Below are 21,976 nucleotides of genomic sequence, written 5' to 3'. Positions count from 1 at the left end.
GGGTAGATGGATGGATAAAAATGTGCTGATTGGTGTTATGCAAGTATTTTATTCTTAATTTTTAATTAATATATTAAATCATTAATGTTCATTGCAACATATATATGGCTTCTACAGTTAAATTTAAAAGAGGAGAGCTTGCTGCCTTCCTTATCTGATAATCTTATGTGGATTCCTATATTGAAAAGGACAATGCTAGCTATTATTAATATAATAAATGAATACCAACATTAATTTATAGTGGGTTAGTATAATAAAAGTTTGTTTCTTGCTCATAAAGAAGTCCAATCAAATTCAGCTGTTGTGAATTGTCAGGTGGCCTGCCTGTGTGTGGTGGTAGAGGCTCAGGTTCCTTCTAACTTTGGCTCTGTTATCCCAAGAGCCTCAAAGCCCTCTTTATCTAGCTGGCAGAGGAGGGAGAGAAAGTGAAGTCACCCTTGCTTCTTGAGAAAACCTGGCCTGGAGGTGACACGCATCTCTCCTACTTACTTGCCATCAGCAACAGTTCATCATGTGGCCGCAACAGGATGCAAGGTAGGCTGGGAAATAAAGTCCCTGGCTAGACAATCGCCTCCTACCTACCACAAATTCATGCTAAGGAAAGCTGAGCACAAAATAGCCATCTCACTGTTTAACCTCAAAAGAAATACTAAACAAAACAATTAGCAAAGATTGCGTTTCATGACAATGCTATTTTGAAAAGAGCACTCTCCAGTACTGCTTCTAACTGATAAAAACACATTTTCATTCCATTTTCTTTTCTTCTTTTCCAACATCTTTATTTTACAGTTTGAGAAACTGTTTCAGAACAATTGAGTGATTACTCAAGATTTCTGAGCAGACAAATGCAAGGATGGGACTAGAACCTGGGTTTGCCAATCCTTCATCCAGTGCATTTTTTAAAACCTGACCTTTAGGTTATAACTCTGAAGGGGCTGAAGACAAGTAGAATGGAGATAAATCAGACAAGCCCTGACTTTTTTATCCTACCATGTGTAGGTTATTCCCAAGCAGCAGTGCCCTTAACTCATGCCAATGGGAAAATAACATATGCTCTTTTTATTTTGTCTCTATTTATTTATTTATTTTAAAACGTTTTTATTTTACTCTCCTTCCCCACCCCCACCTTATTGAGATATAACTGACAAATAAAAATTCTATATAGTTAAGGTGTACAACTTGATGTTTTAATATACATATATTTTTGTGAAATTATCACCATAATCAAGCTAATTAACATAGCATCACCTCACGCAGTACCTTTGTGTGTGTATGTGGTTAGAACATGTAAGATCTGCCCTCCTAGCAAATTTTAAATATGCAATACAATATTCTTAACTGTAGTCACAATGTGGTACATTGTTTTGTTCAATTTCAGACTGCCTTGTTTACAAAGCAATTTGGGAATATGGATTATGACACTAAGTTTATTCCTGTCTGTGAAGCCAGCAGTTCCTCTAAGAATTTAAACTAAGGTAATATTCCAAAATATTTTTTAAAACCTTATGTACAAAAATGTTGACCACAGGGTTATACATAGCAATAAAAAGTTATGACACACAGTAAAAACTTATAACTACGAGAACAGTTACTTTATCAAACATTTGTCCAATGGCATATTTATGTAGCCATTAAAATATTGATGAAGCATTTTTACAATGTTTGTTATTAAGCTTACTTTTTAAGGCCTATTACCAAATTTTATGTGCAGCATTATTTCATTTAACAAACTATAATAAGATACATGTAGAAAAATACTGAATATACCAAATGTTGTCTGAGGCTGCATCTAGGTGGCATAATATAATTAATTTTCTTTCTATTTTTAGATAGTATTCAAATTTTCTAAAATTATTACTACTTTTTATAGAGACAGGGTCTCGCTATGTTGCCCAGACTGGTCTCAAACTCCTGGACTTAAGTGATCCTCCCACCTCAGCCTCCCAAAGTGCTGGGATTACAGGAATGACCCACTGCACCCAGCCCTAAAATTAAGTATAACTTTATATTCAGAAATTAAACACATAACTTGGAAGGTGAGGAGAATGACCTTATACAAGGCAATTACTCAATAGTAATATCCTGTTGGATCCTTCTAGTAACTGCTCCCCACATTCCCAGCTCCTGTTTCCTTGGCTATTTTCCACGATCTTGATCTCACTTGCTGCTTTTGATGTTCCCTTGTAACATCACCTCGCAAACTCCTCATATTAACTGAGCTTGCTCTCTACCATATCGCCCTTTGTTGTGTCACTTCTTATTTCCTGGTGGTAACACTAGTCGTTCAGAATTTTTGCTCTGATCAACTCTGTGATAGTCACAGAGTAAAATTATTAGATCAATTCTTTTAAAGAGACTACTCTGGAGCAATGTGTCTGGAAGGTTGGAGTGTGACAAAGACTTACATAATTCTTACACTGCTTCTATGTGACTAGCAGGAATACTGACTGTATATTTATAGGACTCCTCAGTACACTATAAGCTCCTGGAACATAGCAACTGTGTCATCTTGGTCTTTTCAGTGCCTAACATAGTTCTGACACACAATTGGGACTTAATAAATGTTTTGAATGAACAAATGACTGAATGGATGAAAGGATGGGCAAGTAACTATTTAATGATGGTGACTGCTATTCATTAAAGAGGTCGATAAGTCAATTAATATTTACTGAGCACCCATTATGTGCCAGTTTGTGCTCAGAGCTAGATTCTAAGAAATTGAGGTAGGAAAAGAATTGGCGAATCAGCTGGAATTTTCATCCACTGTAAATATGAAGACTGGGGAACCTCTGGGGCCTTTCAAAGATGTGTTTGGATCATCCAACTAGTGCTAATTAAAGGTTACATGGTCCCAGAGTAACTGATCTGGATTAAGCATAATTGGGCAGACCAGTTTCACCACCATTTAGCTGTATAATTTGCCAGAGTCAAAGTGGCCAAAGGTAAGGCCAAGAGTGCAGTGTCAAAGATTAATGCTACAGCTCATTTGCAGCCCATCAATAACAATTGTCTAGGATCAGCTCTGCCTGAAGCTTCTGCTAACTTTTAATACAGCAATTTAGAAAAAAAGTTTATCCTTCCCAAATCTGTTTCTTCTGCAATACAATCACCCATATCTCCAAAATTAGTTCCCCCTGCTATGAATAGCCCCTAAAAGAAGTCCTATTTTACAGCCTATTTGGGAATCAGAATCATAACGCTATGGGGGCTCTGGGCCTTCTCAAAGCTGATTTATCCTCCAGGGGTGGCCAACGGCGTGAGTCACAGGACTCAGCTCAATCCTGACTGCCAGAGTGAATGACTTCCAACATTTAGAACCTTAGAAATTCAATTGGATAGGCCTGTAATTCCTTACACATGTGCTGCTCTATGTGGTTATCCTGCCCTGAATACACGTTAATGCTGAATGTCTGGCTACACTCTCAAGTCCTGGGATCCTAAGTGGCATCCTGTCTTGTCTTTAATTTTCAGCAGCTCTCATAACAAAGGCAGAAAGAAATGCTTAAGAAGCTAGCTATGACATCTGTGGCCTTCAAAGTGCACAAAGATTGAAAAAAAAAGAAAAAACTTGCAAAAATATTCTCTTTTTTTTTTTTTGAGACAGAGTCTTGCTCTGTTGCCCAGGCTGGAGTGCAGTGGTGGGATCTCGGCTCACTGCAGCCTCTGCTTCTCAGGTTCAAGTGATTCTCCTGCCTCAGCCACCCAGGTACTAGGATTATAGGCATAAGCCGAGCCCGGCTAATTGTTGTATTTTTAGAGACGGGGTTTCACCATGTTGGCCAGACTGGTCTTGAATTCCTGACCTCAGGTGATCCGCCCGCCTTGGCCTACCAAAGTGTTGAGATTACAGGCATGAGCCACCACGCCCAGTCTAAAAATATTCTCTTTGATCTAGAGCTTAAATTTAGATGAATGCTAGAATCAGATGCTCTTAAAGAATACATAGGAACTCTTGCTTCCATTTTCTGTCTTTTATTAATCCATGTTTCACCAAGGACTACCACCTACATAGCAAATCCAGTAACTTTTAGACCTGAAAAATATACATTTCTTAGTTACTATTGTTGTGTGTTCTCTAAATCTGTACTGTGATTAGGATCCTTTTCTTTTTTAGCATTTTATTTGGTTTGAGAACCTCGAACCGTGCCATCCTTACATTTCACTGATTTTACTTGTCACTCTATAGTTCTGGTAGCCCACATCTGAATTCTCATTTATTAGTATTCTACAGAATCACATTCTGTATATCTTGTTTGACACAGATTTCTATAAAAACACATATTTTAAGTTATCATAATTATTAAGGGAAAATCAAAGGTGCTGGCAATGACCAATCAATTCTGCTTTCATATGGATAATTTTTCCACATAAGCTCACTAGCATCATCCCCAATGAAGACATAGATCTAAAAGTATATTGATGACCACTGTGTCACCCCAGATTTGACAAAAAAGGAAAAAATAATACAAACAAATATAACTTTCTCCCCAAGCAAAGTCAGCAATCTGATACAAAGCTATGGACATATTATGGCTTAATTCTAGGGAAACTGGCAATTTTTAAACTATTTTTTCTAATAAAACTGATATCCTTCTAGTTTTTTCTTTCTTTCTTTTGAGACAGGGTCTCACTCTGTCACCCAGGCTGGAGTGCAGTGGCGCAATCTTGGTTCACTGCAACCTTTGCCTCCTGGGCTCAAGCGATCCTCCCACCTAGGCCTCCTGAGTATCTGGGACCACAGGCATGTGCTACCATGCCCAGATAATTTCTGTGCTTTTAGTAGAGACAGGGTGTTGCCGTGTTGCCAAAGCTAGTCTCGAACTCCTAAGCTCAGGCAATCCACTTGCCTCGGCCTCCCAAAGTGTTGGGACTACAGGCGTGAACCACTGTGCCCAGACACCTTCTAACTTTTTCTTTGTTTCACTGAGAAACTTAAAAAAAAAGTCTTTCAAAGATACAAATCTCAAAAGAGGATATTATTTATGTCAAACTCACTAGAGAAAAACAAAACATTGAGAGGCTAAAAATTCTGCAATTTCAAACCACTCCCAGTGAATTTTATTTGAAAATTTCCCAGCAACCATAAATACATGAGAAAAGCTCCAGTTAGCCCTAGTGAATAAGAGAAGGTAAGTTATCTTCCTGAAGTAGTGACAAAGAGGTCCTCAATCAACTTAAAGAGGGCAGCAGAATAGTTAAACATTGCATTTCCTCATTTCCTCTTTTACTGGCCATTTTGAAAATGAGGGACCCACAGTTTTGTCCACTCTCTTGATTAAAGGGAGGTTCAGAGGATACAGTAAAACCTATGTATCCTGGCAGGACGTGGTGGCTCATGCCTGTAATCTCAGCACTTTGGGAGGCTGAGATGGGAGGATGGCTTCGAGCCCAGGAGTTTGAGGCCAGCCTGGGCAATATAGTGAGATCCCGTCTCTCTCTCTCTTTTTTTAAAAGATGCATCCTTTAGATACAAATTTCCTAAGTTAATTAAACTAGGATTAAAAATGCAAGTGGCTCTGTGAACTACAGACTTTATTCAATCTGGCTGATTGCTAGACAGACAGTATTGCATAGTGCTGAAAGTACTCTGAAAGGATAGACTATTCAGGTTTGAATCCCACCTCCAGAGCTTGCTGTGTGACTTTGGAAAATTCACTTAACCTCTTTGAATGTTAGCTGCCTTATCTGTAAAATGGGAGTACAAATAGAAATTACCTCACATGACTGGTATGTGGCTTATATCAGTTAGTCTCAGCAAAGCACTTAGTACTATTGTGGTTTATTCAAAAATGCTCAACATTGCTAGTTATCAGAGAAATACAAATTAAAACCACAATGAGATAGTACCTGACACCTGTTACAATAGCAATAGACATTATCAAAGATAACATGGGTTGGTGAGAATGTAAGAAAAAGGAAACCCTTGTACACTGTTGGTGGGAGTGGAAATTAACACAGACGTTATGGCAGTGTGGAGGTTCCTCAAAAAACTAAAACTAGAACTACTATATGATCCAGCAATTGCACTCCTGAGTATATACACAAAGGAATTGCAATCGACATGTTAAAGAGATATCTAGGCATCCATATTGATTGCAGCATTATTCACAATAGCCAACATAAGTGTCCATCACCAGATGAATGGATAATGTGGTACATATACAATGGAATACTATTCAGCCTTAACAAATGAAATACTGTCATTTTTGACAATGTAGGTGAAACTAGAGGACATTATGCTAAGTGAAATAAGCCAGTCACAGAAAGACAAATATTGCATAATCTCACTTATATGTGAAATCTAAAAAAGTTGAACTTACAGAAGAAGAGAGTAGAATGCTGGTTACCAGAGGCTGGGGGTTGGAAATGGGAACTGCAGAGATACTGTCAAAGGGTACAAAGTTTTAGTTAGACAGAAGGAATAAGTTTTTGAGATCTATTGCACCACATAGTGAACATAGTTAATAATAATGTATTACATATGACAACATTGTTAGAAGAGTAGATTTGAAATGTTCTCACTCCAGAAAACAATAGGTATTTGATGTAATGAATATGTAAATTAGCTTGACATAATCATTCCACTGTGTGTATATATATATCAAAACATCCCATTGTATTCTATAAATATACACAATTATCTGTCAATTAAAAATAAATATTAGAAAAGAATAGTATCGCATAGTAAGTACTAGATATAAAACATTTATTAATAATAACTTTGTTTCAAAATGACAGACACTGATAACCTGAAGAAGTATACCAAATTTGGTCAACTCTACCCATTCCTTCAAAATCACTGTGGAGTAAACATATGAACAGGATAAAATATATTAAATGTCAAATGTTTGAATTAAAATAGAAATTTCATTCTATAAAAGATGGTTACAAATTATTATTCAGAGCAAAGTTTTATTTCTGAACTTGAACTTGCGTATAATAAGTGCAGTTTTACAGGTTACAACTGCCAACCTGATGTTATTCAGCTGAAAAATAGCAACAATAAATCCTCCAGTTAACACACTTAACATACCTTCAAAACATCCACTTTCCTCCACTCCTTAAGAAGCCTCACTAAAACAAAGATAAAGAAGGTTAAAAAGGGGGACAGAGGGACCATATACTCATAAAAACAAAGAAAACTGGAGAAGAGACAACTGAAAAATGCCACAAAACTTTAGAAATCAGTTCATGTGGTTGAATTGCATCCCCCCAAAGGATACATTGACTATAACCATATTTGGAAATAGGGTCTGTGTGGACGTGATCAAAATAAGATAAAGTGACAGCTGGGTGTGGTGCTCACACCTGTAATCCCAGCACTCCGGAGGCCGAGGCAGGTGGATCGTTTGAGGTCAGGAGCTCAAGACCAGCCTGACCAACATGGTGAAACCCTGTCTCTACTAAAAATACAAAAATTAGCTGGGCCTGGTGGTGCGTGCCTGTAGTCCCAGCTACTCAGGAGGCTGAAGCCGGAGAATTGCTTGAACCTGGGAGGTAGAGGTTGCAGTGAGCCGAGATGGCACCACTGTACTCCAGCCTGGGCAACAGAGTGAAACTCCATCTCAAAAAAAAAAAAAAAAAAGATAAAGTGATACTGGATTAGGGTGGGCCCTAATCTAATGGACTGCTGTCCTTACAAAAAGAAAGTTAGACACAGGCAGATGCACAGGGAGAACACGCAATGACAGAGGCAGATATTGGAGTGATTCATCTGCAAGCCAAGGAACACCAAGGACGGCCAGCAGTCACCAGAAGCTAAGGCAAAGGCATGGCACAGATTCCCTCAGTCCCCAGAAGGAACCAACCTCCTGACACCTTGATTTTTTATTTCTAGCCTCCGTAACTGTGAGGGAATAAATTTCCATAGTTTTAAGCCACCCAGTTTTTGGTAATTGTTATGGCAGCTTTAGGGAGCTAATATACTGGTGAACATATGGACTTCCCAGAGAAAACTGAAACCCAAGTGTTTTCAGAGGTGATGCCTGGAAGCAAGCTCACTGACACTGCAGAACCTCACAATGGCTCAGGAATTGGAAGTACCATACCTCTTCAGTGGGTTGAGCTGAAAAGAGACCATTAAAAGTCCCAGAAGCAGTTAAGACTCCTAGATTTCCTCCCCTGGCAAAGTCAGGGAAACATTCTCTATCCTCCATTCCCAACCTGAAGATTGTTTCTTTTGGGAGATATGGAACCAGGATATGGATTCAGGGACACCAGACACAGCTGAAGGTAAAAATGCTATTATGAAACAGTGGTGTTAAGTGAAGGTATGCGTAATTATATCTTATCTTATTTTTGTTTGAGACGGAGTCTCACTCTGTCACCCAGGCTGGAGTGCAGTGGCGTGATCTCAGCTCACTACAACCTCTGCCTCCTGGGTTCAAGTGATTCTTGTATCTCAGCCTCCCAAGTAGCTGAGACTACAGGCAAGTGCCACCATGCCTGGCTAATTTTTGTATTTTTAGTAGAGATGAGGTTTCACCACATTGGCCAGACTGGTCTCGAACTCCTGACCTCAAGTGATCCACCCTCCTTGGCCTCCCAAAGTGCTGGGAAACAGGCATGAGCCGCCACACCCGGTGGAGAGTTAATTTTATGAGTCAACTTGACTGGACCACAGGATGCCCAGATACCTGGTTAAATGGTATTTCTGAGTGTCTGCAGGGGCACTAAGTAAAAGAGATTATCCTCACCAGTGTGGGTGGGCATCATCTTATCCATTCGGGTCTGAATAAAACAAAAAGGTAGAGGAAGGGAGGATTCACTCTCTCTCTCTGCTAGATTCTTGAACTGAATCTTTGATCTTTTCCTGCCCTTGGTGATCCTGGTTTGCAAGACTTCAAACTCGAACTGGAATCTACACCATTGGCTCCCCAGTTATCAGGGCTTCAAACTACAATATGGGCTTTCTGGGTCTTCAGCTTGCAGACAGCAGATTATGCAGCTTCTCAACGCTTATAATCACGTGAGCTAATAGATAGCTGGATACAGATGTAGGTATAGATATAGATAAATAGATATCTATTTGTTCTGTTTCTCTGGAGAACCCCGACTAATACAGTGCATATAATGAAATTATTAAGACTCCCAGCCTCCTTCCTGCATTGGGCTCCAAGAAGTCTGTATATTCTCAAAGTGAGTAATTAGAAGATTACTCTCTAGAAGAAAATAAACAGCTGGTTCTTTCCCCATCATCTTACACCTTGTCCAGCAGTGAACAAGCCTTGCCTATGTCCCCAAAGCACCTTTTTAGAGCCTCATTTTTACATATAAATTGACAGCAAGGATCACCACACAAGATGAAGAATGCCTCTAGCAGAAACAACAGGAACCAAATATAAACAAACAACCAAAAAAGACTCAAAAGAATCAAAGTCAATGCAGAGTTACATAGAAAGCATTTTTAAAAACCCTATAATTGACATCTTCAGAGATAAAAGGAGCTATATTCATGAAAAATAATGTAATGCTATAAAAGAACAGAGAATAAAAAGAGCACTTAGAAATAAAGGTATAATAAAGAAATTAAGTAATTAATCTTTATTAAGTATAATAAAGAAATTAAGTAATTGTCCAATGAAGTTGAGAAAGTCACAGAGAAAGTAGAATAAAAATATGAAGACATAGAAAATAGGACAGACAGTTAAGAAAAAACATCAGCCAAGAAGGTCCACGATCTAAATAACAAATTTCAAAAAAGAAGAGATACGATAGGGGGTGGGGGGGGGGAAGAAATGATCAAATAAATAATACCAGAAGAATTCCCATAACTGAAGAACATGTGTTTCAGGATTGAAAAACTGATCAACAGGAATGAGAAAAGACCCATAACCAAGACACTCAATAGTGTTTTAGAACACTGGGAATAGGCCGGGCGCGGTGGCTCACACCTGTCATCCCAGCACTTTGGGAGGCCGAGGCGGGCGGATCACGAGGTCAGGAGATCGAGACCATCCTGGCTAACACGGTGAAACCCCATCTCTACTAAAAATACAAAAAAAAAATTAGCTGTGCGTGGTGGCTAGCGCCTGTAGTCCCAGCTACTCGGGAGGCTGAGGCAGGAGAACGGTGTGAACCCGGGAGGTGGAGCTTGCAGTGAGCTGAGATGGCACCACTGCACTCCAGCCTGGGCAACAGAGCGAGACTCCGTCTCAAAAAAAACAAAACAAAACAAAAAACACTGGGAATAAAGAAAAGATCCTAAAGCTTCTTGAGACAAAACAAAACAGAAAGGAAAGCAGGTTACATATCAAGAAATTTAGTGACCTGTGAAGGAGAAGGAAATATAATGACATAGTTTCTTAACAATTCTGGAAGCTAAAATATTGCGGAGCAAGCCCTCCAATATTCCGAGTGAAAGTTATTTTCAACCTAGAACTGTGCTCAGCCAGAATAAAAACATTTCCAGACATGCACACTCTGTGGGAAAAAAGACCTGGCAGCAACCTCCCTCAAGGAACTATTGGCGGATATGTTCCACAACATGATGGTATATAATCAAGAAAAAGGAACACCCAGATTCAGGAAATAGAGAACTCATCTCAGGAGTGAGGAATAAGACCTTCCCAGGATGGATGTGAAGGAGGCCCAAGGACATCAGTTGAGAGTTGTGCCTTCCAAATTTTATGTGCATAGGAATTACCAGGGGATCTTGTTGCAATGCAGATATTGATTCAGTAAGTCTGGGTAAGGCCTGAGATTTGGCGTTTTTAACAAATTCCCTCAGGATGCTGAGGCCGCTGGTTCAGGGACTACACTTTGCATATCAGCGGTGTAGAGGAAAAACAGTCCAAATTGTACCAAGAAGACGACGGTACAGAGACAGATACCGACAGACATTTATTTCCTTCTTGGAGACAATCGGGAATGAATTAGTGTAAGCCAATAACCGTAGAGTAGGGTAGGGAGAGGGATGGAGGAGAAGGAGAAAAGGATTAATATTTTAAGTAAATATAAATGAAGAAAAAACAAGGAAGGGGCTGTATTGAGGACAGCCGCATACATCCAACCTTGCCTCTAGTAGACACCTGAAGAGGAAGGTTGGACCACTCTAACGGATTCAGATTCAGTAGTCTGGGGGGTCTCCGGAGCGACCCTGGAAGATGCTCCAGAAAGCCTAGATGCAGACTACGCTGACAGAAGACGCTCCTTGCACGCGCCCAGCACGGGAGTGGGCGGGGCCTCAACACGTCCGGTGCCAGGTCTCAGGGGGCGGGGAATGGGCGGAGCCTTTCCCCTAAATTGGCGCGCCCGGGCGGCGCTGAAATTCGGCTTGGAGGCTTTTGAACCCGGAAGCAGTTGGCGGCCCTCGGAAGCGGCCGCGGATCGGGGAATTCTGCTGGCGCTGCAGCTGCAGAATGGTCGGCGGTGGCGGGAAGCGCAGGCCCGGCGGGGAGGGGCCGCAGGTACTGCCGGAAAGGCTGTGCGGGCTACGCGGGGCGCTTTGGGTGACAGCCAGGGCACCAGGAGGCAGCGCGTTTCATTCATCCAGTGACTATTAAGCTTGCTGTGTGTCCAGGGGCTGCGGTTTGCTGCGGGGATCCTGCCCAGGGCCGCTGTTTCGCGCTCTGCAGGGGGTTGGACCAGGAAAGTAGCTCCTCTGCATCTTCTGCCCAGCTCCTCTTGGAGCATTTCCTGGGGAAACGGATTAAGCCAACCAATGGTTCATTCGCCCAGCCAGATTGATTGGGAACCGATTACATACCTGACATTGTGTGGGGCGCTGCGGATTTGGGGGTCAACCTGCCTGCCCCTGCTCCTTGTTGAGCCCCCGGCCTGGGGAGGAGGGGCACAAGCGAATATGCATTCTACTGTGACTTTTTTGTTTGGGATTATAACGCTAGTGTGTAGAAAGTGCTATGGAAACACTGAAGGAGGATTTAACAAGTCCCAGGGGGTGTTAAAGAAGACTTTTAAGACAACTCTTTGAAAATTGGTTTTGAAGGCAGAGAAGTAAGATTCTGAGACATAAAACTGTAGGAGATGTTTGGGCGTAGCGGAGCGTTCGGCTTGGCTGGAGCCAGGGAAATGGGAAAATAAGAGGGACCTGATCATAAAAGCACTACTGAGAGGGGAGGAGGAGAGAGTATGTGCATTCTCATACTTTACTACGATTTCGGAAGTTCTGTAACCACTACAGTAGCAATAAGGGGAATCAGGAAAGAAGGATAACTAAAGTTTTAGAAAAGTTACTCTGGTAGTGTCATAAATCGGACAGGGTGAGACATTCTTAGAGGGCTTAATTAACTGTTAAAGGGCCATGGGTATAGGCATCCTTCATATTGGGTCATGCATTCTAGGAAGACCAGGGTAAAGAAAAGTGTAGCCTCTGAAGGGGACAGCTGTTCTAAATTCTAGTTGTTAGGGATATGGAGATGCTGAACTAGTGTGTGAGTAAAGGCACAGCTGAAAAAATTCTCTTTTTGAAGGTGCAGTGAAGAACTGCTTTGGTGGAGTGATGTGCTTAACTAGAAATACAATACCAGAAATGAAGATGAGTCTGTAGAGACTATAACCATAATGGCCAGCATTTGTATATTATGTGCTAGGACCGTTCTGTGTATTTTTACATATAATAACATTCCTTGTAACAACCCCGATATAGGCACTGTATGTCCTTTTTGCAGATGAGAAAACAAAGCACAGAGAGGTTAAGTAACTTGCCTAAGGTTGGAAATCAGTAGAGTCAGGAGTCAACCCAGGCAACCTAACCATTATGCAAAACTGCCTTTCAGCAAGGCAGATTAAGCCTTTTCTAACATCTTAAGTTGGAGCCAGTCTTTGAACGTCTGAACAAAGACAGTTATAAAAACAGAAGATAGGATAGCTCAGGACTTCATATGTTCCTACTGTTCTATATTTGCTGTTGGAGAAACAATATAGTGAAGTGGTTGAGAATCTGCTCTGGAGCCAGATTTAAACCTGAGTTTAAATCCCTTCTCTTCCACTTCCTAGTTAGGGGCATAGGGAAGTTAACCTCGGTTTCCTCAGCTGTACGATGAGGTTAATGGTATCTAGTGCATGAGACAGTTGAGGACTAAATGAGTTAATCCACAGAAGGTGCTTAGAACAGTGAAACAGCACAAAATAAGTTCTCAGTAAGTATGACTTAACTACTTGTTTTTACTATTATATTATCTTTACTATTACTATTTGCTATTATTGATACTCACTTTTGGATTAATTGTTCAACAGCCTTTTTGTTGAACGTAACTTTTTTTATAAATCAGACACATTATAATCCTTGGCATAATAAACTGTTACCATATTCATGATCGTCTTTGACCTTCTTTATGTTAAGTAATGTAACAAACACCAGTGAACCCATTGCCCAATCCCAAAGCTGAAACAGACAATAGCTCTACATCTACACGTGTTCCTCTCCTATCGGTTCAGCCTAACTTCTTCCTGTCAATTATGTTCAGTGTAGCTATCCTGAATTTTGTTTTCCCTTGCCTTTTAAAAATAGGCTTATCTCCTATGAGTGTATACCTAAACAATATTTATTCTTAGTTTTTGAACTTCATAAAAAGGCTATCATGCTGCATATAATCAAGAGCTTTTTTCCTCATTAAAAATATTGAATATATATTGGTCCATATTGTGTAGCCATACAGTAACCATTCGGTAAATGACGGAGATTGGTTCCAGGAGCTTAGGAGAGCATACACTAATTTTTAAAGCAACAAGAAAACAAACCATCTCATTAGCCAAAGATAACACAGTTAATAGTCTAGTATACAGTAACAAATTTCCATATATCCCCAAATCTGAGCATACCCAAGTTCCAAAGTTGGTCCTGTGGAACCCGAGTATACGAAAAGTTGGCCCTCTCTATAAGTGGATTTCACATCCCAAGAATACTGTATTTTTTTATTTGCATTTGGTTGGAAAAAAGATTCATGTATAAGTGGGTCCACAAAATTCAAACCCTTGTTGCTCAAGGGTCAACTGTAATATTAAGTGTAATAGTCTATTGTTTGAAAACCTTATAACTGTTCTCCTAATAATAGGTATTTCATTTGTTCTGTTTTGTTTGCTCTTGGAATTAATGCCACCATGACCATTCTTGTATCATCTGATTACATTTTGTAGACGTTGAATGATACCTAACATTAATAAACTTCAGACTACTGAGAAAATGGAAGAATATAAATATGAGGGAGAGGGGGGAGGGATAGCATTAGGAGATATACCTAATACTAAATGACAAGTTAATGGGTGCAGTACACCAACATGGCACATGTATACATATGTAACAAACCTGCACATTGTGCACATGTACCCTAAAACTTAAAGTATAATAATAATAAAATAAAAAAATATATAAATATGAGAAACATCTAGCTCAGAATTTCTCAACTTGAGCACTGTTGACATTTGGGGCCAGTAGTCTTTGTTGAGGATGCCTATCCTGGGCATTATAGGATGTTGAGCATACCTGGCCTCTGCTCCACTAGCACCGTTTCTTCCAATTGGTGACAACTAAATAGGTCTCCAAATGTCCCCTGGGGGGCAAAATCACCACTGGTTGAGAACCACTGCTCTAGGTAGGAAGAATAAAAAGGAAAGAACTTAATCCAAAAAGAAAGAATCTAGGTTCATAGAAAAACAGATTGCTGCTTAGAAAACTAAACATACGTAACTTCCAATTAAGCATATTGTCTTTACAGAAATTTATCAAATATCTAGTAGGCATTATAAAACCTAGCATACTTATATAATGAACCTGTATTGTGGTGGTCCTAGAGATGAGTATTATAACTTCATCCTGGCATTAAAAGGCCTTTTCTGAAATAATTGGATTTTTGGCCTAGAGTTTAGTGCTATTCTGCTCACTTTATTAGGAACTATAGATGTTTAACATTGTCACTAACCTTCCCTCTTTATCTGGAAAATCAAAAGGGAGGTATCTGTTTTTAAGGCTGGGTAATGATTGTAGTGAATAGCTCAGACACAACTCTAGAAGTTGCTAAAGAAACAGCTTTTTAACTGATGAATTGCTTATATCCAGTTACTTCTATTTGTTTCTCGTTTGATCAATGAATCTGTTTAAAAGACTCACACCTTTAACCAAAAGAGGGCAAAATCTGCCCTTTCTTTATTCCTCTCTTCCTGCTCTTTATTATTTCTTTTTTTTACCTTTTTGTTTTTTGTGGTTTCCATTATCTTACAAAAATATATTTAAAGACTTGCTGTGTGGATTCCTCTTAACCACCATATAAACTACTCTTTTTTCCTGTGCCCAAATGAATTCCCAGATTTTACTCAAAGTTAGAGAGTTTTAAGGAAAACACATGTATTTCATAGAGTTGGGTGAACAAGAGTGATAGATACTGTTATGCAAGGAGAGTTACTGAAATTTGGAGAACTAAAGTTTTGTGTGCCAATTTTCAGTGTGAAGAAACAACTGATGTGAAGAAAAGTAAATTCTGTGAAGCTGATGTCTCCAGTGACCTTCGAAAAGAAGTAGAAAATCATTATAAGCTTTCTTTACCTGAAGATTTCTATCACTTCTGGAAGTTCTGTGAAGAACTTGATCCTGAAAAGCCATCTGGTGAGTTGCTCCAGAATCATTCTTGTATTAATGGAAAGAGTAATGTAATAGGAAACCAGCTGGGTGTGGTGGCTTACACTCTGTAATCCCAGCTGAGGCAGGAGGATCGCCTGAGGCCAGGAGTTTGAGACCAACCTGGTCAACATAGTGAGACCTCCACAAAAAAATTAAAAAAACAAAAACAAAAACAAAAAACTAGACGTGGTTGCATGTGCCTATAGTCCTAGCTACTTAGGAGACTGAGATGGGAGGATCCCTCCTTGAGCTCAGTGGTTTGAGGTTGCAGTGAGCTCTGATCACTCCAGCCTCAGTGACAGAGCAAGACCCCGTCTCTAAAACATACAATAATTGGCCAGGCATGGTGGCTTATGCCTGTAATCCCAGCACTTTGGGAGGCTGAGGCAGGCAGATCACTTGAGGTCAGGAATTCGAGACCAGTCTGGGCAACACAGTGAAACCCTGTCTCTACTAAAAATACAAAATTTAGCTGGGCATGGTGGTGCACACCTGTAGTCCCAGCTACTCGGGAAGCTGAGGCACGATCATTGCTTGAACCTGGGAAGCAGAGGCTGCAGTGAGCCGAGATTGTGCCAGTGCACTCCAGCCTGGGTGACAGAGCAAGACCCTGTCTCAGAAAAAAAAAAAAAACCTAACAAAGGATATAAACTGTTCATAGAAAAGGAATATTTTCCAAGATGTTTCTTCTAGTAACAGAAAATATAGAAAGAAATATAGATTAATGCTATAGTAATGCCACTGTCACCTAGTTTATTGGCAAAGGTAATTTCATCACATTCTGGGGGAATGTGAAGGAAAGCAAGCTCTTTCATGTGTTGCAGGAGTTATAACAGTTCTGCTTCCAAGAACTTGTCTTATGGATTACATAAACTAAGAATTATGTTTGAGGATATTTACTTAAACAAAAAATGGGAAATGGCTTAAATGCCTACCAATACCACATCTATTCAGTAGATCTTCATTGTTTTAAAAGAATGAAGCAGATTTTTAGGAAATAATAAACTATCATGCCTGAAATATGTTAAGTGAAAAAGAAGAGTGTATAGAGTATGCTACCATTAGTATTTTTTTAAAAATAGCATGGGGGAGAGAGAGTACACACATATCCCTGTATACTTTTCTGTGTGCTTATTTTGTCTCTGAAAGGATAAAGAAACTGTTAATGGGCTGTGTTCATTACTTTGCACTATACTATTTAAATTTTTTAACTAGTAAGCACTGTCATACACTATTGATGGAAATGTATATTGATACATATTCTGAATATTGCCAGTAGATCAGAACAGAACTGTGTAGCTGTTTCTTTAAAAATAGTCATGCCTTTAGCTGGGCGTGGTGGCGGGTGCCTGTAATCCCAGCTACTTGGGAGGCTGAGGCAGAGAATTGCTTGAACCCGGGAGGCGGAGGTTGCAGTGAGCCAAGATCACACCACTGCACTCCAGTCTGGGTGACAGAGCGAGACTCCGTCTCAAAAAAAAAAAAAAAAAAAAAAAAAAAAGTCATGCCTGTATACAAACATTTATTAGCAAAGATGTTCACTGAAACATTTTAGAACAGCAAAAAGAAATAGTAAATATCCCTCAGTAAGAGAATAGATGGTTACCTCTTTATAATGCAGTATTATGCCCTATTAAAAAATCATGTCAAATAACACTGAATAGCATGGAAAAATATTCAGAACATTTAAATGGGACAGGATGGAGGACAAAAGCAGATTACAATACAAAACAACCCTTCTCAGTTTGTTACATATTTGTATCTGTTCATGGGGGTGGAGAGTATGGAAATTTGTTACTGTATAATAGACTATTAACTGTTATCTTTGGCTAATGAGATGGATGGTTTTAGTTTTCTTCATGCTTTAAAAATTAGTGTATGCTCTCCTAAGCTTCAGTTAAGCTGAACTATTTTTCCTGTCAAGTTATCTCCATGCTTCTATTCATGTTATTACCTCTTCCAGGAATTTTTTTGTTTTCTTCATCCTTGCCTCCTTATAAAACTGGGTCCTGTCTGGGGTGCTTCCCTCCATCTTAGAAGTGAGGACCCATTTGAAGTTATGCATTGTACACTTGCACAGACTTCATGTCTTTGTGGTTTATGAACACTCCCTGTCTGTGATCTGTGAATAGAGAAGGAAGATGGAGTCATCCAGGGTTAGGGTTGGCCAAATAGATTGTCAGAGTCAGGGGAATCTGGTGTGATTAGCTGAGGTAGAGGAAAGGGGATAGAAATGTTTTTTACCTTTTTTTTTTTTTTTTGAGACAGAGTCTCACCCTGTCCCCCAGGCTGGAGTGCAATGGCGCAATCTCATTTCACTGCAACCTCCACCTCCAGGGTTCAAGTGATTCTTGTACCTCAGCCTCTCCAGTAGCTGGGATTACAGGCGTAAGCCACCACACCTGGCTAATTTTTGGATTTTTAGTAGAGATGGGGTTTTGCCATGTTGGCCAGGCTTGTCTCCTCCTGACCTCAGGTGATCAGCCCGCCTCAGCCTCCCAAAGTGCTGGGATTACAGGTGTGAGCGACCACACCTGGCCTGTTTTTTACTACTCTTAATCCACACATTTTTGCTATCTTTCTCTCCCTTAACCTGTGTGTACTACAAGTATTTGAGGCTAACTGCAGTGTGGTAATGGGCCTATAGGAATACAAACCAGTCTTGCTTTGGCCAAAATAAGAAACAACAGGAATGTCTGAAATGTTAGGCTAATTCAGTGGTAAATTTAAGAGGAAATCCTAAATGTAAATACCACTTTTCCTGTTACTCTGACTTCTTTTCCATTGAATGTTTATAACTGACATCTTCACACATAACTCAAGATTTTCTTTTAGTTTAGAAACTTTTTAAAGACAATTGCTTAGAAATAGTTTACTAAATAAAAGCATTATTTCCTACCTGTCTCCAGAAAGTATTGTCTAAATTTATTTTCTTTATAGATTCACTTTCTGCAAGCCTTGGACTTCAATTAGTTGGTCCTTATGATATCCTTGCTGGAAAACATAAAACGAAGAAAAAATCAACAGGCCTGAATTTTAACCTTCACTGGAGGTTTTACTATGATCCTCCTGAGTTCCAGACCATTATTATTGGAGATAATAAAACTCAGTACCACATGGGGTATTTCAGGTAAAGGATCTTTTCTTCGCCTCTAAAATACAGCTGCTGTCCTGCTAATGAGGATAAATAGTTATTCACTAGCCTCACCCAAGGTGAAAGGCATATTTTCCCCTGTTGGTGGATATATGAGCCATCTGTTGTTCTTGCTGTTACCGTTTTAACCTTCCCTAGGATGGGTAAACTCTTTAGGTTTAATCTCACTGGTTTTTCCTTTCCTTGTAAACTTTTTTTCCCTTTTGGGTTCGGAAGAGCGCTTTTGGCTCAAGAAAGATAATTTAGAGCAGCTGTGCTTAATAAGCCGTGTGCTTCCAGGTGCCAGAGTGGTCTCTGGAGTCACACTGGTCCTCTTGTTTATTATCTGTGTGACCCTGTATCATTAGTGACTGTGACTTTCTGTGACTCGGTTTCCTGTCTTGTAACAATAGGGATAACTGTACATATCTGATAGGAATATTATGAGAATTAAATGAATGCATGCAAAATACTTAGAAATAGAGAAACTCCAGGAGGAAAATACTTCTCCGCTTGTACCAGTAGAAATGCTATCCTTTAAAGTGAAGATTAAATGTAAGGTAATAGAAGGAACGTGCCCAGGAAGAAGTGTTGTAGTACAGTAGAATGCACATGCGGCTAGGAATTGAATTATACTGTAGCCAAGGTCCTAACTTACTAGGTCCTTGGCTGAGTAATTTAACCTCTCAGTATTTGTTTCCTCAATTTTAAAATAAAAGGTTTGGTTATATTCGTGAATAGGATCCTTTCATCTCTAATGTTTTACAATCCTTTTTCTTGTTTTTCCTTTTTTTTTTTTTTGTATTTGAGTATAAAAGCAACTAGGTCCTAAGAATCTTAGTTTTAGGTTCCATTATATAAGATTTATCATAGATATTCCTAAGAAACTTGGAGCTTAAAACTGGCAAATTTGTTTGAATTTTTTAAAAAATGCCCTTATAAAAAAGGTGTCAACCTAGATCCTTGGGAGGGACCTGGCTTTCCTTTTTAAAAGATATTTTACTGAAGAGCTGATGAAAAATGACTAGTGTGGGGTTAGCAGATCGAATAATTTGAAGTAGACCATGCAGTATTCCTACCACTACAATGTAATCATCCTATTTGTGACAGAGAAAGGGAAAAAAGTGTAATAATAGGACGATGTACCTATAATTTGAATAATTTTGAGCTATTGAAATGTCTTTGTAATTTTCACAACTGTTGTCCGTTGTTTGAGGATGCTACCTACTAAACTGAAAACATTCATTCCATATCTACTACATATACACCAGCAACAGTATAAATGTAAGCCTAACTTTGCAATATTTATAATACTTTAGTGATGGAATTTTTTAACATGCAGTATGTAAACGTGCACATTTTATGCGTGTTGACAAAATTTTTCAGCTTGCAAAATGGGACTGCAATATTACATTTTTCACTTAAACAATTTTTTACATCTACGTTGTTGCTTTCTAAAATGAATGTGAATGCCATCTTTTATGACTGCAACTTGCCTTTTCCATTACAGAAATTTTTGTTTGATGTAATCGATAAACTTTGGTATGATTAAAAAAAAAAAAGGCCTCCAAAAAGGAAAAAAAATAGGTGTAAATTGTTGTCTGTAGACCTGAAATCCCACTTGCCTGATAATATAAATTATGGGCAGCTAAATTTTTAATGTCTTTTGCTTACACAGGGATTCCCCTGATGAATTTCCTGTGTATGTTGGTATAAATGAAGCAAAGAAAAATTGTATAATTGTTCCAAATGGAGATAATGTATTTGCTGCAGTCAAGTAAGAATATTTTAATTTCTCTTATATTTGTTTACAATGTTTATACTACATTAGTCCATTACAAAGGGGGTTTGAGGGGCTGGGCACAGTGGCTTACACCTGTAATTCCAGCACTTTGGGAGGCCGAGGTGGGCAGATCGCTTAGGTCAGGGGTTCGAGACCAGCCTGGACAACATGGGGATACCCCATCTCTACTAAAAATACAAAAATTAGCTGGGGGCATGGTGGCACACACCTGTAATCCCAGCTACTCAGGAGGCTGAGTCAGGAGAATTGCTTGAATGCAGGAGGCAGAGGTTGCAGTGAGCCGAGATTGCGCCACTGCATTCCAGCCTGAGTGACAGAGTGAGACTCTATCTCCAAAAAAAAAACAAAGCGGATTTGAGACAAGCCCATAATTGTAGATTTCTAGAGATAATTTCCATGACTCTTGCAGGTAGTCTTATCTGTACTGTTATTTTGTCACTCTTCACCAAAAAAATACACCTCTTATGTAACTATTTTACTTAATGAAAATAATACTTGACCTCAGGTGTTCCATGGCAACATCAACAATTTTGTTAGACATCTGATTTTAAACACTTGTTAAGAGTTCATTTCTTATGTATGGTTCAAACAGAAAGGCTTAATAAAGTAAAAAGAGGTGGTCATAAAATCCTTGGAAGGGTTGAGGGAGCAGGCTGAGCTTCCAGGAATGACAGTTGTGTGGCTCACAGTGGATTTTGTCTCTGCCACCATCAGGGAGCTGGGAAATCGAGAACTGCTGCCACAATGAGTGGCTCTAGGACCACATTATCTTTGGTATAATCTGGGCCAGGTAAATGGATGCCCTACTCTTTGCCTCTCAGCCCCTGTGAAGCTAAGAACCAGGTGCTGGGATCTCAGCTACAGCTGCTGCAGAACCATCAGATGCCTCTACAGCTGTGCTCATTGATGGAGATCGTGGAAGCACAGCCTCCACCTGGTATCTCTTCTGCCTCTGAGATTTCAAAGTATTGCAGCTGCTTGGAAGAAGATAGGTCCCATGTGGAGCCTGAGCTAAAGAGTAGTATGGGAAATGCAGTGAACTTTCATGGGGAAGGGGTTGGAATAGAGGTGAGTGAGCCAGTCTGTGCTATATCAGCCACAGACATGACTTGAAGCCATTTTATTTGTCAGCGGCTGTGTAGTTTGCGTTGTAATGAAGAAAGCAAACTTTATCACTTCAAATACAAGTAGATTATCGTTTCTTTGACCTCTTTTAGTACTGTCTCTTTAAAGGGCTGTTGTTCCCTGTGATTTGATCATACAAATTTGCAGTAAAGCGAATTCAAACTAAATCAACCTACTACAACCACTGGACTATGCTACGTACATCCTGGTGTATCTACAAGGCAGCTACATTGTAGATGTCCAAAAATGTTCTTTCTTTTCTAATACCTCTCAGTTTCCTATAAAATGTTACTTGGTATTTGTAATTTATAACTTCTTTTAAACTCTTTGGATTTATCAT

The 21,976-nt window shown here is 39.5% G+C and overlaps 1 protein-coding gene across 2 annotated transcripts in view; it reads left to right on the top strand.

Moving 5' to 3' along the window:
- The first annotated feature begins 11,274 nt into the window (after positions 1-11,274).
- HPF1 (histone PARylation factor 1) overlaps positions 11,275-21,976 on the top strand; it is a 28,502-nt gene continuing 17,800 nt past the window's right edge. The window contains exons 1-4 of one of the 2 annotated variants that reach the window (XM_019026096.3): positions 11,275-11,408; positions 15,400-15,559; positions 18,515-18,704; positions 20,386-20,484. In XM_019026096.3, the coding sequence (XP_018881641.3) occupies positions 11,361-11,408; positions 15,400-15,559; positions 18,515-18,704; positions 20,386-20,484 (497 nt within the window). In that variant the 5' untranslated portion in view covers positions 11,275-11,360. The remainder of the gene's footprint in view (positions 11,409-15,399; positions 15,560-18,514; positions 18,705-20,385; positions 20,485-21,976) is intronic. The other variant, XM_055385794.2, reaches the window with a different exon arrangement.

This window comes from Gorilla gorilla, chromosome 3, assembly GCF_029281585.2.
Source record: "Gorilla gorilla gorilla isolate KB3781 chromosome 3, NHGRI_mGorGor1-v2.1_pri, whole genome shotgun sequence".
Lineage (NCBI taxonomy): Eukaryota > Metazoa > Chordata > Mammalia > Primates > Hominidae > Gorilla > Gorilla gorilla.
Note: the sequence above shows the minus strand (reverse complement) of the source record. Positions and strands in the feature narration are given on the sequence as shown.